Genomic DNA, 13,876 nt, shown 5'->3' on the forward strand with positions numbered 1-13,876 from the left:
CATCAATAGCCGAGTCGATAGAGCCATGTCTTTTCGTCTGTCCCTCCGGCCCGATGGGCGCCTAGATCCCGGCGACTATATGGACGAAAATCTGTAGCATTCACAATTGTAAAGATACGAGAAAACTAAAAACTGAGAATTACAGATCTGATTATTATTATTGTATTCCTTCTGGCAACAAATTAATTTGCAGTCGCCCTCTGGCGGAGGAGAGCCATACTAACTGAGTATCGGGTACACATTTTAGAGTCAACGTTCCAACTCTTTATTATTTTATTATTGTTTTTTTACTTTTTTATATATTTTTTTTATAAATTTATTTTTATTACCTTTTTAATTTTTACTTTTAATATTTTTATTATTAGTTCATTATTTTATTCTTTTTTTTATTATTTAGTTCCTTTCTTTTGTTTTAATATTTTGGTCTCGTTGTACCTTTAGGTGGAAATGATCATGCGTACATACATTTAAACTATAACTTACTTCTTTCGTTGTGTGACAATCGTATTTGATCATTGGGCTTGCCACTGTTGCTGTTGCTGCCGCTGTTGCTGCTGCTGCCGCTGCTGCTGCTACTCGCTCGACGTAATCGCAATTCAATTCTTTCGGATATATCGCTCTGTGGTTGCTGACGCTGCTGTTGCAAATGTTCTTGGGGTTGTTCCTGGTAGAGCTCATCCGGTTGCAGTTGCAGTTGCATGGCTGTGGTGGCATGCATGGCCAGCAGACCAGTGGCGAATATCCAGACCAGCCTTGGTCTCCAAAAATGATGATTATGACGACGATGATGATGATGTTGATGTTGGTGCTTGTGATGAAATCGTTGACGATGCTGTCGTTGAACTTGTGATGTGGCACGTTTACTCCCTAGTTGTTGTTGTTGTTGATTATGTATAGAATTATATTTGTTGTATTTTTTACGGCTTAAACTCAGTCTTGTTGTGGTTGCTGCTGATATTGTCTCTAACAGCAATAGGAATTTTGTATAATTTACAAATTTTTGTTTTAGTTGGTTTTGTGGCTCCTGCTCCCGCTGCTGCTGCTGCTGCCTTCGACGTCGCTTTGTGAATATGGCACTATTCTGCATGAGCAGCAGCAACGATTGCAGCGTTCTCAGTATATTGTGGCAATTGCTATAAATATTAAAGTGTTCCTGCAGTAGCCGTCGATTGTTCTTTGTGTTGTTTCTATAATCATCATCATATTCATCATCACCATCGTCATTATTTCGGATGCATTCAAGTTTACGTTTATGTTCGCAATACGTTCTGCAACCACAGGCGCAGCAATATATTGGGTCTTCGCACCAAAACCTTAGTTTTACTAATTTAAATTCAAATTCACTGCTTGCAGGGGAACTGCTTGATTCCTCGGATGACTCCGCTGCCGCTTTTGACAATGTCGCAGACTCTGATGCTGCTTCTCCTGCAGTCGTCAAGCAGCAGCCACACGTCTCCTCAGTCATTTGTTGCCGACACAAGACACAAATTTTGTGGGGCGGCGATAATGTTAATGTGGTTGCTGTTGCTGCTCCGATGTTTTCTGTTGTTGTTGTTGTTGTTGTTTTTGTTGTTGCTGTTTTAGCTAATACCTCATTTGTTGTCGTTATTGCATAATTATTGCATAATGCATTATTTTCCAAACAATTTTTCTTCATTCTTTCCCTTTTCATCGTCCAATTTTCCTCCCTACCAGACACTGACGTCAGCGTCGCTGCTGACGTCTCCTCTTGGATATTTAACATCTTTCGTTGCTGTTGCTGTTGTTGTTGTTGTTGCTGTTTTTGTTATTGTTGCGCTGAAGTATTCTTTTTAATTCCCTTAGCAATATGTTTGTTTGGGTCTCCCGGCCCCGTTAGGTAATCATTGTGTCCCGCTCTCGCACTCTGCAGGCCCACTGCTTGCCCTATGGTTGGACCGTAATTAGACTCTGGTCTTCTACTTCTTTTATGCGTGTATGACGTCTTAAATGGCGCTACGGTCTACCAGTACGTTCTGGAATGGTATCTGCTGTTGTTGGAGAGTCGCTGACGCGCGACTGCTGTAACTGTAATGAGAAAACAGAGTGTGGAAATTTTGTTGTTAATTCTTTTTGCTTTGCTTTTTAGAGAAACTTACAAATAGAGAAACAATGGCAATAATTTTATGCGAAAAAGGGCGCCAAGTGCTCGACACACGTGTCGCTATCGGCGTCAATGGATCGGAGGGGGGTAAGGTGCGGTAATGGGGATCATGACGGCCCGGCCGGCTGTCGCACGAACCTACTGTGAAAGTTTGTGTGTGTGTGAGTGAGCGAGCGAATGTGTTCCGAGAGTTCGTCGCGTCGAATGCAGTCGCTACATCTTAAGCGTGTATGACATTTTATAAATGCACGACTCACTTCTTAAAACTCAACTGACTGAATTAATAACGGTAGAGTTATAAGCTTTGATCAGTTTTATTTTTCTTTAAATTCATTTTATACCATGTTTTTCCTAATAAGTGTGATCTCCCTTTAGCTTTCATTTAGCAAGTGTCATGCAGGATTACCGTGTTTACGACATAGTTTATCCAGAATTGGCCCAAAAGTATGCAATGGAATCAAATCTATGGAATCGCGAAATCGATTTGATGGTTCTTTTGTATTCACATGATTCCAGATGAAAAGTTTTCATTATTTTTGCCAAGAAATGACCATTTTATCTATTTCATTTATTAAATTTTAATAAAACAACAACAACAACAACAAGTGAAGAGGCACATTCGATCAGCTGAGAGCATTCGATACTCTGGCCTTCAAATAAGTTTATGCGGAGAACAAAAAAATAAGAATAAATAAAAACGGCAAGCATATTGTAGCTTTCGATCGCGGTCTCTCTATCTCTTTTCCTCCCGGAGCCGCTATTGCTGGCATTGACGTTTGTTTGCGTGACGCGTGTGTCGGCAAAGCAGAGTGAAAAAGCCGGCAAGGAGCAGCGCAGCGCAGTCGAGTTGTAAAAACGTACCCTGTAGAACCAAAGGGGTCAATTGACCCCTCTCGAACTAGTTCTGCGCTGTTTACCGCGCAACTAGCTACGCAACTAGTTACGCGGGAAGCGAACGCGGACCAGGTCTTCGTCGACTACACTGTACTAGTTCTGCAACTAGTTACGCGGGAAGCGAACGCGGACCAGTCGAAAAAGAACCGAAAAACGAAGCCGCCTTCGGTTTGTTTTTGAAGGCGGCAAATAACCGCAATTCCGTGAAGTTACAGTGCCCACTCAGCTAGTTTTTACCGAGCCACGACATGTAATGAGCACCGAAATGGTAAGTTAATCGTGATATTTTACTGTAGTTGCGATCGTGGAATGAAAGAGACAAGAATTTACACAAACAAAATGCATTTGTTTTCCTCGTTTGCTTTATGCATTGATTTTGTTCACTTCTGTACAAGATCTAATCGCTGGAAGAGTCTTTTGTGTGAACATTTATTAAAAAAGTGGAAAAGAATTAATAAATAAATCAAATTAATATAAACAGGTACGTGCAAATACTTTTAGAAACTCTAAAACAGGAGAATGCAGTTATTCGTGGTAAGACTAATAAAGATTAACAGAAAAATATTTGTATAATCAAATTAATTAACAACATTGTTTTTAGATCAATTGAATGCAGTGGTCCAAATTTTAGCGGATCAAACTGTTTTAATAAAGCAGCTGGTAAAGGAGAAGGGGGAATTGAATCCCATTCGGGGACAGTTCCCTATAAAACGTGAGAACTTATAGAACTGGAAGAAAAAATAAAATTAAATAGGGACATTTATGTAAGTATATCTAAACTATAAATTTTATGACTTTTTTCTCTGTCTTATCTTTATATTTTAATGTTTCACTTACAGATAACAGCAATGAAATCAATTCTCCAGCCAGCTGGCGTTTTGACCGGCTTAAACTTTATTTTGAATGAGGAAATTGTTCTAGCCTATAACGTCGATGGGGTTCAAGGGAAGAAGGCCTTAGGACCCACAAAGAATTGCAGCTTTGCTAGGTAAAATACAATTTACACTTCTAGAGATTTAAAAATTTTTCATATAAATTAAAACAAATATTAATTACAGAATGTATTCCGCCTGGCGATGAGCCTCCCGAAAACACTGTGCGGAAGGCAATGCAATTGATGAAGAAAAGGGTGTTTAAGAAGAAGTGTCTTGCCAAAAACCAGGAGTAGGCTAAGCATCATATAATTAAAAATTATTCGTTTTAATGAAAGACATTGTGTTTGTATTTTTGTATTATTCCAGACTGCCAGATTGACTACTACCAGTAGTCAGTTCGGAACTCGTTACTGGTAACTAGGTCAGAGCTAGCTACAGGTAATCGAAGGGTAGTCGAGTGGGGAACTAGTTGCTGGCTTTCTACTGGTAACTAGTTCGGAACTACCTCCTGAGCAACTAGCTACGGGTAATCGAAGGGTAGTCGAGTGGGGAACTAGTTGCTGGCTTTCTACTGGTAACTAGTTCGGAACTACCTCCTGAGCAACTAGCTACGGGTAATCGAAGGGTAATCGAGCGGGAACCAGGGGTGGTTCCGCCCTAGGACATGCATGTGTTAAATTCTCCGCTGAAATACATTGCGGGTAATCGATCTGGAACCAGGGAGGTGAGAATGGTAGCTAGTGCGGCACCAGTGCGGAACTAGTTGCCTGGTACTAGAGGGTAGTAAAGAGAGCCCCCTGCAAGAGTGTGTGGATGTGTGCGCTTACTACGTTGTAATTCATCAACGTCTGCTACTGCTGCTGCTGCTGCTGCCACACATTTTACAGGGTGCCCTCAGCTTTTGTTTCGGGGCGTATCAGCCCCAAACAGAATGCGACTGCGTGCAAAATGGGGCTGGCAGGAGAAGGAAAAGTAGAAGATGGCATGAGCATGACCACTACCACCACCACCACCACCACCCAATATTGGGTGTAGTTGGTTCTGCTTTTGTTGCTATTGTGCCGTTGCAGTAGTACAAATTCTGCTGCGTAGTTGAAAACATAGTAGATGTACATATGTATGTACATACATACGCACACTCCCTCTCTCATTTATACAACTTTGTTCTTGTTTTTTTGCACACATTTTTCTAGCTTGCCGCCCAAAAAGAACGCACACACATACATACGTCTACGAGCATACAAAGCTCTCTCTCTCTCTCTTTCGCTGCATGAGAACTGCTCTCTCTATCCACGTTGGACTTGCTCTCTTACGCACACGCTCTCAGCTAATGCTGCTTGTTTATTATGCTTTATTTGTTGTTCTTGTTTTTGTTGCTTTTATTGCGCAGTAAAAAATAATACACTGAACAAATGACAGACCAAAAGCAAATGTCGCGCTATAAATACATAAGAAAAAAACTCAACTAAAATAATTAAATGCTTATAACACACAAAACTAAAAGCCCTCACAGCAAAAAAATAAAATAAATATAAAAATAAAGTTTAAACTGAGCAAAGAGCCAGGCCGAAAGAGAGGACTGGCTGCTGGAGTCAAAGCAGATTAGAGAGAGTATGTACACATATTATCACAGAAATCCTACGTTAATTGCAATTTCCAAAGTTTTCGGAAGTCATCGTACCCTCTGCCAGTGCATGGAAATAAACTAAAGCAGACCGCCATGACACCTGCCCTCCGCTCGCTAAAACTGCAAGCAGTGCGGATGGGTGGCCGGGCTCTCAAACATTGTGTATAAACATTGTGACCCAGATTTCTTGAAAGTTTTATCTCATTAGGGAAATGCTGTCTGAAGACAACAACTTAATAGAGACGACACAAGCAAACACTTCCGGACAACATACACAACAAACATTATCGAGATCCTAGCTAACGATGAATAGCTGTACCAGAGAAAGGGTTACCACAAAGGCGTCCACCATCCGCTGTACTGTCCTCTCTCCTCATAAACATCAAAATATAACAAGTGCTCGACGTCCAAGCAGATCGTTTTATTGTTTAATTTCGTTTAACGCGGCCTCAGGCGCCACCGTGCACGCGTCTCGTTAAAAGTGTAAAGGTGCATTTGGCACGCTTAAATGCCATTTGTGCTTGTTTTCTTTTTTTTAATATTATTTTTCGTAGTTTTGTTTTGTTTGTTGTTTCTTTACTTTTCAAAGTGCAAAACGAAAAATGGCAAAACATGGATGGATTTAGATGAAAGCGACCTTTACCTCTGAATTACACTGCTTGCTTACACTCTCCTGCGCTGTGCTATGATTTCCATGGAACTGCTTGAGACCATATCAAGAGTTCTGTGAGAGTAGGCATTTTAGGATTCCTTTTTTCTTTCGCCCAGAATCAAACTATTGATAAGCAAACTACTAAGACGTCTTGGACACATTTTACTCTTCAAACTGTACTGCTTTCACCCATAAATCAACATCTACAATACGATCAATGAAACTGCTTATGATGAACTGCTTGTGCTCCCACACTCATTCAACTGTTTATCAGAATGCTTTTGCCCCATTCACTGCTTGCCAAGCAGCACTTGCTGGCAAATGTTGGTTAAAAAACGAAAACACTAAAAATGCAAATACAAAAATAATTCCAAGAAATTTACAAAATAAAATCGATTGTTACGCACGCGCTGTACTTTTACATTGCCCTGAGTCATGGGCAACAACCACAGCCCCAGCAGCAGCAGCCAAGTCAGACGGCAGAAATAGTAATACATAACAGCAATATTAATTATAATAATTATAACAATAATAATAACAACATTAGCGACAACAGCAGCGGCAGCGGCAGCGGCAGCGGCTGCGGCCACAGAATGCCAGAGGAGAGACCCGGAGACCAAAAGATCCGATCCGACCAACCTCTCCGACCAAAAGCCAACAACATTCCAATCCGACACAAAGTTGCCAGACCAGTTAAGAAGCAAGAATGACAAACAACACAACAGAAAAACAAAAACAAAAAAAAAATACAGAAACAGAAACAACAGTAACAGAGCCAGAGCCAGCGACAGAGACAGAGACAGCAGGCAGGCAGGCAGGCAGAAAAATGAAGAAGTGGAAGAGACAGAAAGAAACCCCCAGAGCCTCGAATGCATGAAATATTTCTTATGCTCCAAATCCGACGCCAATCACTGTTCAAGTTTCTTTTATTTTCCAGATATTGTCGGTCTTTTCTACTGATATCTCAAAAACAATCAAATTATCGGATTATGATAAGCAAAAGATCGTGCCAGACTTTATGGGAGGAAGATGTGGCGTGGCGGATGATATGTATCTACGCCCAGGGCGAAACCTGATTTCCAAACACCCAAATCAACTCAATCGAGAGCTCTTCTGATTATATATGCATCTATATAAATTAAACATTTTTGTCCCCTAGTGGGGTGATCGCCGAGACTCAAAGTCGTTTTGGCTCCGAACTTCCCATTCATAATATCTCAATTCTACTGATTTGTCACATCATCTTCATCATGATGATTATGAGACGTTGATTCCATCAGCTTTTACCATACATTTTTTTGCCTTTTACTATCGAATAATATTTAGTAATATTTTAAAGCTTTTATTGTTAAGTAAATATTCAAGAGATACTTGGAGAGCACTACTGAGGGGGAAGCACCACAGACAGATTTCACCATACTCGTAATTGTTTTCGTATTTTCGTATTGCAGCACCTGACGTGGACGTGGACCTCTGTATCTATGTATATCTGTATCTGTATCTGTATCTGTATAGATCGGACCGACCGACCCATCATCATGACGTTCTCTGGTCACATGTGGCGCCTGTGTACTCGTATCTACAGCTGGCATACAGAATCTGTCCAGTCATTTCCAGAACTTAGATCTGCCAATTTGATTTCCGTTCCAGCCAACTAAAAAAAGTGTACTAGTCACTTAAATAGTTCTATTTTTTAGTTGGTGACTTCTATTTTGTATCTGTGTGTGTGCGATTCTCTATTGTTTTGCTTGATATGGTCTGCGGTTTAGGGAGAGGACGGGAATGGCAGCAGGTATGGGAAGGGCAGGGCAGGGCAGGCCCAAACGTATCGCGAGGTGCGAGTTCCAGATAACCAACGTGACGCCGCCTCACGCGAGATAAATAGTTTGGCTCCAGAGAGAAAGAGAGAGAGAGTGAGAGCGAAGGAGGTGACAGAAAGAGAGAGAACGAGGAGAGAAACTTTTGCTAATAACAAATATTAAATGCTACTAAAAAGGGGGCCAAAATATATATCGTACAAAGATATTTGTCAATGTATTGTACGTGCAACTGATAATATTAGACCCCCCCTCTGGAATGGAGTAAAGGTAGACCCAAACAAATTAGTTGGGGGTGTTAGAACTATGATGAATGATTTCCTCATTGAATCTAGGCGATTAAGGATAGCAAAGATAGTCGTAGCTGTTAATTCCGAAAGAGATTTAATTTAATAATTATACGACGCTCTCAGAGCTCGAGATTCCTTCAATTCCTGCAAAATGGAATGACCAAAACAGCATACATTGCGTGTACATGAAACGACACATTGATGGTCAAAAGCGTGATTATTACTATTATTAGTGGACCGCCCACTGCAGATCCAATGGATAAAGAAAGCGAACTAATGAAGTGCTTACGAAGGATAGTCATAGCTGATTGCTATGCTATAGCTTAAAAGCAGGATCAACACAGACGACCCTTGACTTTGATGTGAAAATAGAATGGATATAAAATGGATGAAGGCTATTCTGTTCCAACAACTTTTTAGTCTGTTTGAGTTCCCAAACAAGTTGTCATTTTTTCCCTCCAAAAAAGTCCATTCCGTGAGGGGGTTCTTTCTTTCTTTTCTGTCGCTTGGCTCCACTTTCAGTAATCTCTGTAAATAGGCTGCCAACCAGAACAAGCGCACATTTCCTCGACTCCCGGGGCTTGCTTGGCTATGCATTTGCCCAATCTAGTCAACGTTCTTTTTTTTTTCCTCTTTTACGACAAACAATTGCCCTGAAATAATGGCCGTTAATTTCAAATGAATTCATGCCATAAAAATGAGTAAAAAGTGCCCTGTGGGTGGGTTAGGACTCTTCGCGCCGTGCCAGGCGCTGTTCCCGATTCGAAGTGGTTTTATAGGAGCTGCGGTAGCGCGGCATTACTTGAAAGAAGTCGTTAAATAAATGGTGGGGGTTCATTGTACGATTTCAGGGGAAACACTCCTCAAGTTTGATGGAAAGAGAACGCTGAGGGAAGGATAATCATGAGGGAAATTTATATATAAAAATTACTACATTTTTAATAATCTTTGGGAGTAGTTATTGAAAAATTAAAAAGCTGCAGAGATTTATGCTGTGGCGTTTGGCGCCAGAACAGTCGTCCTGCACGCCGTTTGTGGAAACCAAGGCTCTGGGCCGAGAATGCAAAAACAAAATACTCGCAAAATGTGCCTGAGAGCTGCTCGACTCGAGCAGAACTTTTTGTTGAAGTGCCCAATGCAAAAGACAATGCCCCCATAATTACCCATCCAAGCCATCCAAGTGTAGGACAGTGTTTTTTTTTTTTTTTTGTATAATTTATGAATTGACTTGCTTGGCTAGTCACCGATTGATTTCTTTTTATATTTCTCTTTTTTTAAGAGTGAATTTCTCATTTAGTGAATGCCGTTGCTGCTGCTCGTTGATTGGACGCATTTCAATGGCACTCCACGACTCTACTCGACTCGACTCTGCCTCGTGGTTTGTTTGTTTGCACGTTCATTCATAAACTCGTAAAAAATGAATCGAAAACAAACAAAACCGCATACAAAAAAAATTCCAATAAAATTTTCATTAACACACAGAAAAAAAAAAAGAAAAAAAAAACGAAATTCCACGAAATAGAAAACCCAACGAAAATGGGGAGATCCGTTTCGAAAAAACAAAAAAAAAACGAACATAAAACGTAACCAAGCATACCCAAAACATAGCAAACCGCCGTCGTTGTAGGCCTAGCCCAAAAAACCCGTCGAACCCCCCAAACCATTCCACACCGCACTCCATTCGGATCGAATCCAAAGAGTCAAACCATTACAAGAGACACCTGCGAAAACGCAGAAATAATAATGAAATGCCAGTGCGCTCTACAAGAAATTAACTCCGATACGTGAGCATACAAAGTAAACGGCTTTTTTCGGGGCATTCCACATTCCACATTCCACACGCACACACAAAAACACGCAGCGCAGCACGCAGCAGAGAAAAGACGAAAGCGGGCTGGAAATTCCAAGATCATGACGTATGTATGGGTGTATTGTACGCAGAATGTCATGTCGTGTCATGGATGCCAGGCGATGATTTTACATTCTACATTCGACATACAATCTAGGTATGGGACGATGGACTGCATAGAGATGAGAGAGACTAGAGATTGGAGATGGGCATGGCCTTAGAGCCATTTGGGCTCCACATTTCTTTGAATTCTTAACTCTACAATTCCTTTAAGAGCTCCAACCTTTGCACATCTCCAACACATACGTCGAACAATCGGTAAGCGTGTCACCAATAAACACACTCCACCGATAACAGGCATAGAGAGCCATCATCATATCGGAAATCTATTAAGTTATGGCGAAAAAACAACTGATTAAAATACAAAATACCGATGTCTGTGCGTGAGCCAAGTCACTGACGCGCCCGGCTGTCGGGCGTGAGCGATAGGCGGCCAATTGGAGATGTCATGCGATAACGATAGCAGCCAGGACTGAGATTTCCGATTGGAGCAAAGCACACAATCAATGGTCGTGCATCTAGTACGTGGCTTAAGAAGTCATATCGCAGATCCCCTATCACATTCCACCTATCGTCTCTTGACGATCCTTCAACATTTATTAGAGTCCCAAAGCCTAATCCTAGCGATACCTTCATTCTCGTGACTTTCACCATTTTCCACAGCCGCAGACCTTGTCCATATCACATGACCGAAACCGGTAAAGCTCCAGGAGAGCCTTGTGACAATCCCAATAAGCAGTCACGTTCGTATCAAAATACATTGTTGATTGAACACACCGTATTTTTTTCTTTTCTTGTTGTTTTTATCGCGTCAGTAGAGTATTTCACACACGTCATCACCCCAGAGATTGGGGGAAGCGCTCGCGCGCGCGATCCATCCTTGGGGTATGATGCACTGCCGTTGTTTTTCCAGTTGCACTTTTACTACGATTGTGCAAACCCCACCAACACAGATGCACGGCTCGCATATACATGTTTGTTCAATGAATTATTATTATTCAGCCGATCGACAGGCAGAGCCATTGAATTTCACAATAACAATAACAAGATAAGAGGTAACCCCGTACCATCCGAACCGTCCATTCCGTTCCATAGGCCCATAGTAGTGCCATTCGATTGTTCCCCTGAATATAATGATACGGACCAAAGTTCGTTTCCAATTTATTAGTTAACAAATTTCCTAGAAATTCAGAGGATTAGTGGCAGTGGAAGTAAGTCCCCGGCCATATCGTAAATACTTCTCCAAAAATATTTTCGCTCAATCACCATTCCTGATGGCAGGTGGTGTTGGCTCCACTTTAAAAGTTTTTTGTGGATGCGAAATCAATGAAAAGCCTTCATAAAGTAGCCACTATACTATTCCCAACTTCCCCATATATATATATATAGAAGTGTTTTCCTATGACAAATATTGCCGTAGTACTACTCGGAATGGAATGAGCAATTCGTATGTTATTTCCGGTTATGTTTCCGCCACCCGATTCTTCTGATCTATTTATTTTGTTCGTAAAACAGCAGGGCTATAAGGGCTACAAAAAAAAACTCCAAAGGATTGTGGATTGATGGACTATTCGATACCCAAGACTTTTCCACTTCAGCTTTTCCTTGAGATTAAATTTTGAATTTGTGAATGCATTCATTTAATCCTCATTAAGATCTAAAATATCTCGAGGCCGTAAGATTTGTATAAACAAAATCAACCGACTGCTGAATATATTTAACTAATTTAATCGTTAAAATTAAAGATTCTTCGTCACAGGTTTCGGTCTTGTTATCGTTTCCATCTTGATTGCTGATCAAGCATACCAGATAATTGATCCATTGAATTATGCCAAACGATTCCAAAGATCACTTAAGAACCAGTTATCAGTCCTATATTATACACCCTCTGAAACGCTGGGTAAAACGGAAACACTTTGATAAAATAGGTATTTGGTCCCCCCCCCGAATGATTCAGTGTATGTCATGGATATATTTCTACAACTGATTTAAGTGGAGTATCAAGTAAATACACTCGAACTTTGGTTAGTTTCGTGGCCAATCAATTGCAGTCTTTATGCTTTTGACAGGAGAGCGAGCCTGTCTGATACTGGCCGTAACTAACGATTAAATATCGCATACCATTTCTATACCGCATAATCTATAGTCAACTATTTTTTGTTTACTTGGTATTTTCATTGGAATTCGGCACATTTTGTGGTTGGTTATTTTCATTTACTTGGGATTTTGCTAGCCAGGCCGGCCATCGGATATCTCTTCTTAGAAGCCATCGATTTACTCGATAATAATTAATATTCTCTTGGATGGTTTTCAGCTGGGAGCTTGACAATCTGTTCTATGAATCAGAGGGAAAAGGAGTGCGAATGATGTCTTGGAAAATATTCTTAAACCACCAGTTTCCCTGCTGGGTTTATTTGTTAACCTATTTCATATTTAATGATTAAAATATCTATTTTTAACCCATTTTTCACAGTTAATCCACACATATTTAGAATATTTCGCACTAAATAATATTTTATATTATTTTATCTAGTATTATCGATAGTTGCTTTCGTAGAACTTACAGAGTTGTTTAGTTTCCCGTTTCTTTGTGTCCAAGTCGGTTTATTTTTTTAATTAACTTTAATGAAAATCCGTTAACTGCTTTAAATTCCCCCGATATGGGGAAAACAAGTTTCGCCGATCAATTGAATCGTGTGAAATATCTCGTTTCACTTTTTCCCCTCCGTTTCTGTTGTAGTTTCATAATGTTTAGTAATTAAAGCTTTGGCAATAATACAGCGCCGGTTCAGCCCCCTAGCCACAGCGCCCAACCACAATACCAGTACCGACCGATGCCACTGCCAGTAATGATTAATTATTGTAGAAGGAGAAAACGTACCAAAAATCAAGCTATACATGGATCGAAGGCCTTGGGGTTTACTAGTTCCGGTCTCTGCAGAGCCCCAGCCCTTCTATGTTGTGTCTCTCCTCTTCTATATCTGTGCTTCTATATCCTTTCCAGTCTTGCGGCTTGGAGGTCCGAGTACAAGTCGAAATCCGCTTTGGCTTATACAACATTTTTGTGGTTTTGTTGTTTATCAAGGTGTTAAATAAGTTTGTACACGGCCACAGACACGCGGCCCGCACACACACACACACACATTGTCGTCGCTGAATGAATGGGGGGCCCGGGCCCACACACACACGACGTGCGACGACTACGAGTACAAGCACAAAGCCGGCCCAGGGCTGGGACGGCAACGCTGTCGATCCCCTGGCGCTGCTCTCTCTTAGACTGGGCCGGCACTCTCTCTCTCTCGTCAGTACTGGCCGAACGAGATGACTGTAGATGCATACAGGAGGAAATAGTTTTGAACATCTGTGCGACACCTATGATCTATTACTACCACAAATATTTTTGTAAATGTATTTTATGCTTTCTGTGAACTCTCTTCGAAGATGGGAAATTGTTTCACTTTTATCTCTTTTGTATTTACAGTAATTTTGTGACTAGTTCCTTATGCGAATAAATATAGTACATAAATATATAGATAATAAAAGAATAATCAATCGATATACATCATGCAAATGTATTCCTTTACGTTGGTGTTTTATTGTGTCTAGACCATTTTATTTATTGAGCTCGAATAAGCATTCCCATATTCGGTATTCAGATCCGAATGAATGCTGATTTGCATATCATTCGTA

The 13,876-nt window shown here is 40.7% G+C and overlaps 1 protein-coding gene and 1 long non-coding RNA gene across 3 annotated transcripts in view; one reads left to right on the forward strand and one right to left on the reverse strand.

Moving 5' to 3' along the window:
• LOC6591473 (insulin-like receptor) overlaps positions 1 to 13,876 on the reverse strand; it is a 36,240-nt gene that overhangs the window by 7,554 nt on the left and 14,810 nt on the right. For both annotated transcript variants that reach the window (XM_002017428.2, XM_026985196.1), the window contains one exon: positions 484 to 2,046. In XM_002017428.2, coding sequence (XP_002017464.2) covers positions 484 to 1,744 — 1,261 coding nt within the window. In that variant the 5' untranslated portion in view covers positions 1,745 to 2,046. The remainder of the gene's footprint in view (positions 1 to 483; positions 2,047 to 13,876) is intronic.
• LOC113565058 lies at positions 3,862 to 4,225 on the forward strand. The gene is made up of 2 exons (XR_003408415.1): positions 3,862 to 4,004; positions 4,075 to 4,225. It is a non-coding gene; the product is annotated as an uncharacterized LOC113565058 (long non-coding RNA).

This window comes from Drosophila persimilis, unplaced genomic scaffold (assembly GCF_003286085.1).
Source record: "Drosophila persimilis strain 14011-0111.01,24,50 unplaced genomic scaffold, DperRS2 tig00000000-arrow-pilon, whole genome shotgun sequence".
Classification (NCBI taxonomy): Eukaryota; Metazoa; Arthropoda; class Insecta; order Diptera; family Drosophilidae; genus Drosophila; species Drosophila persimilis.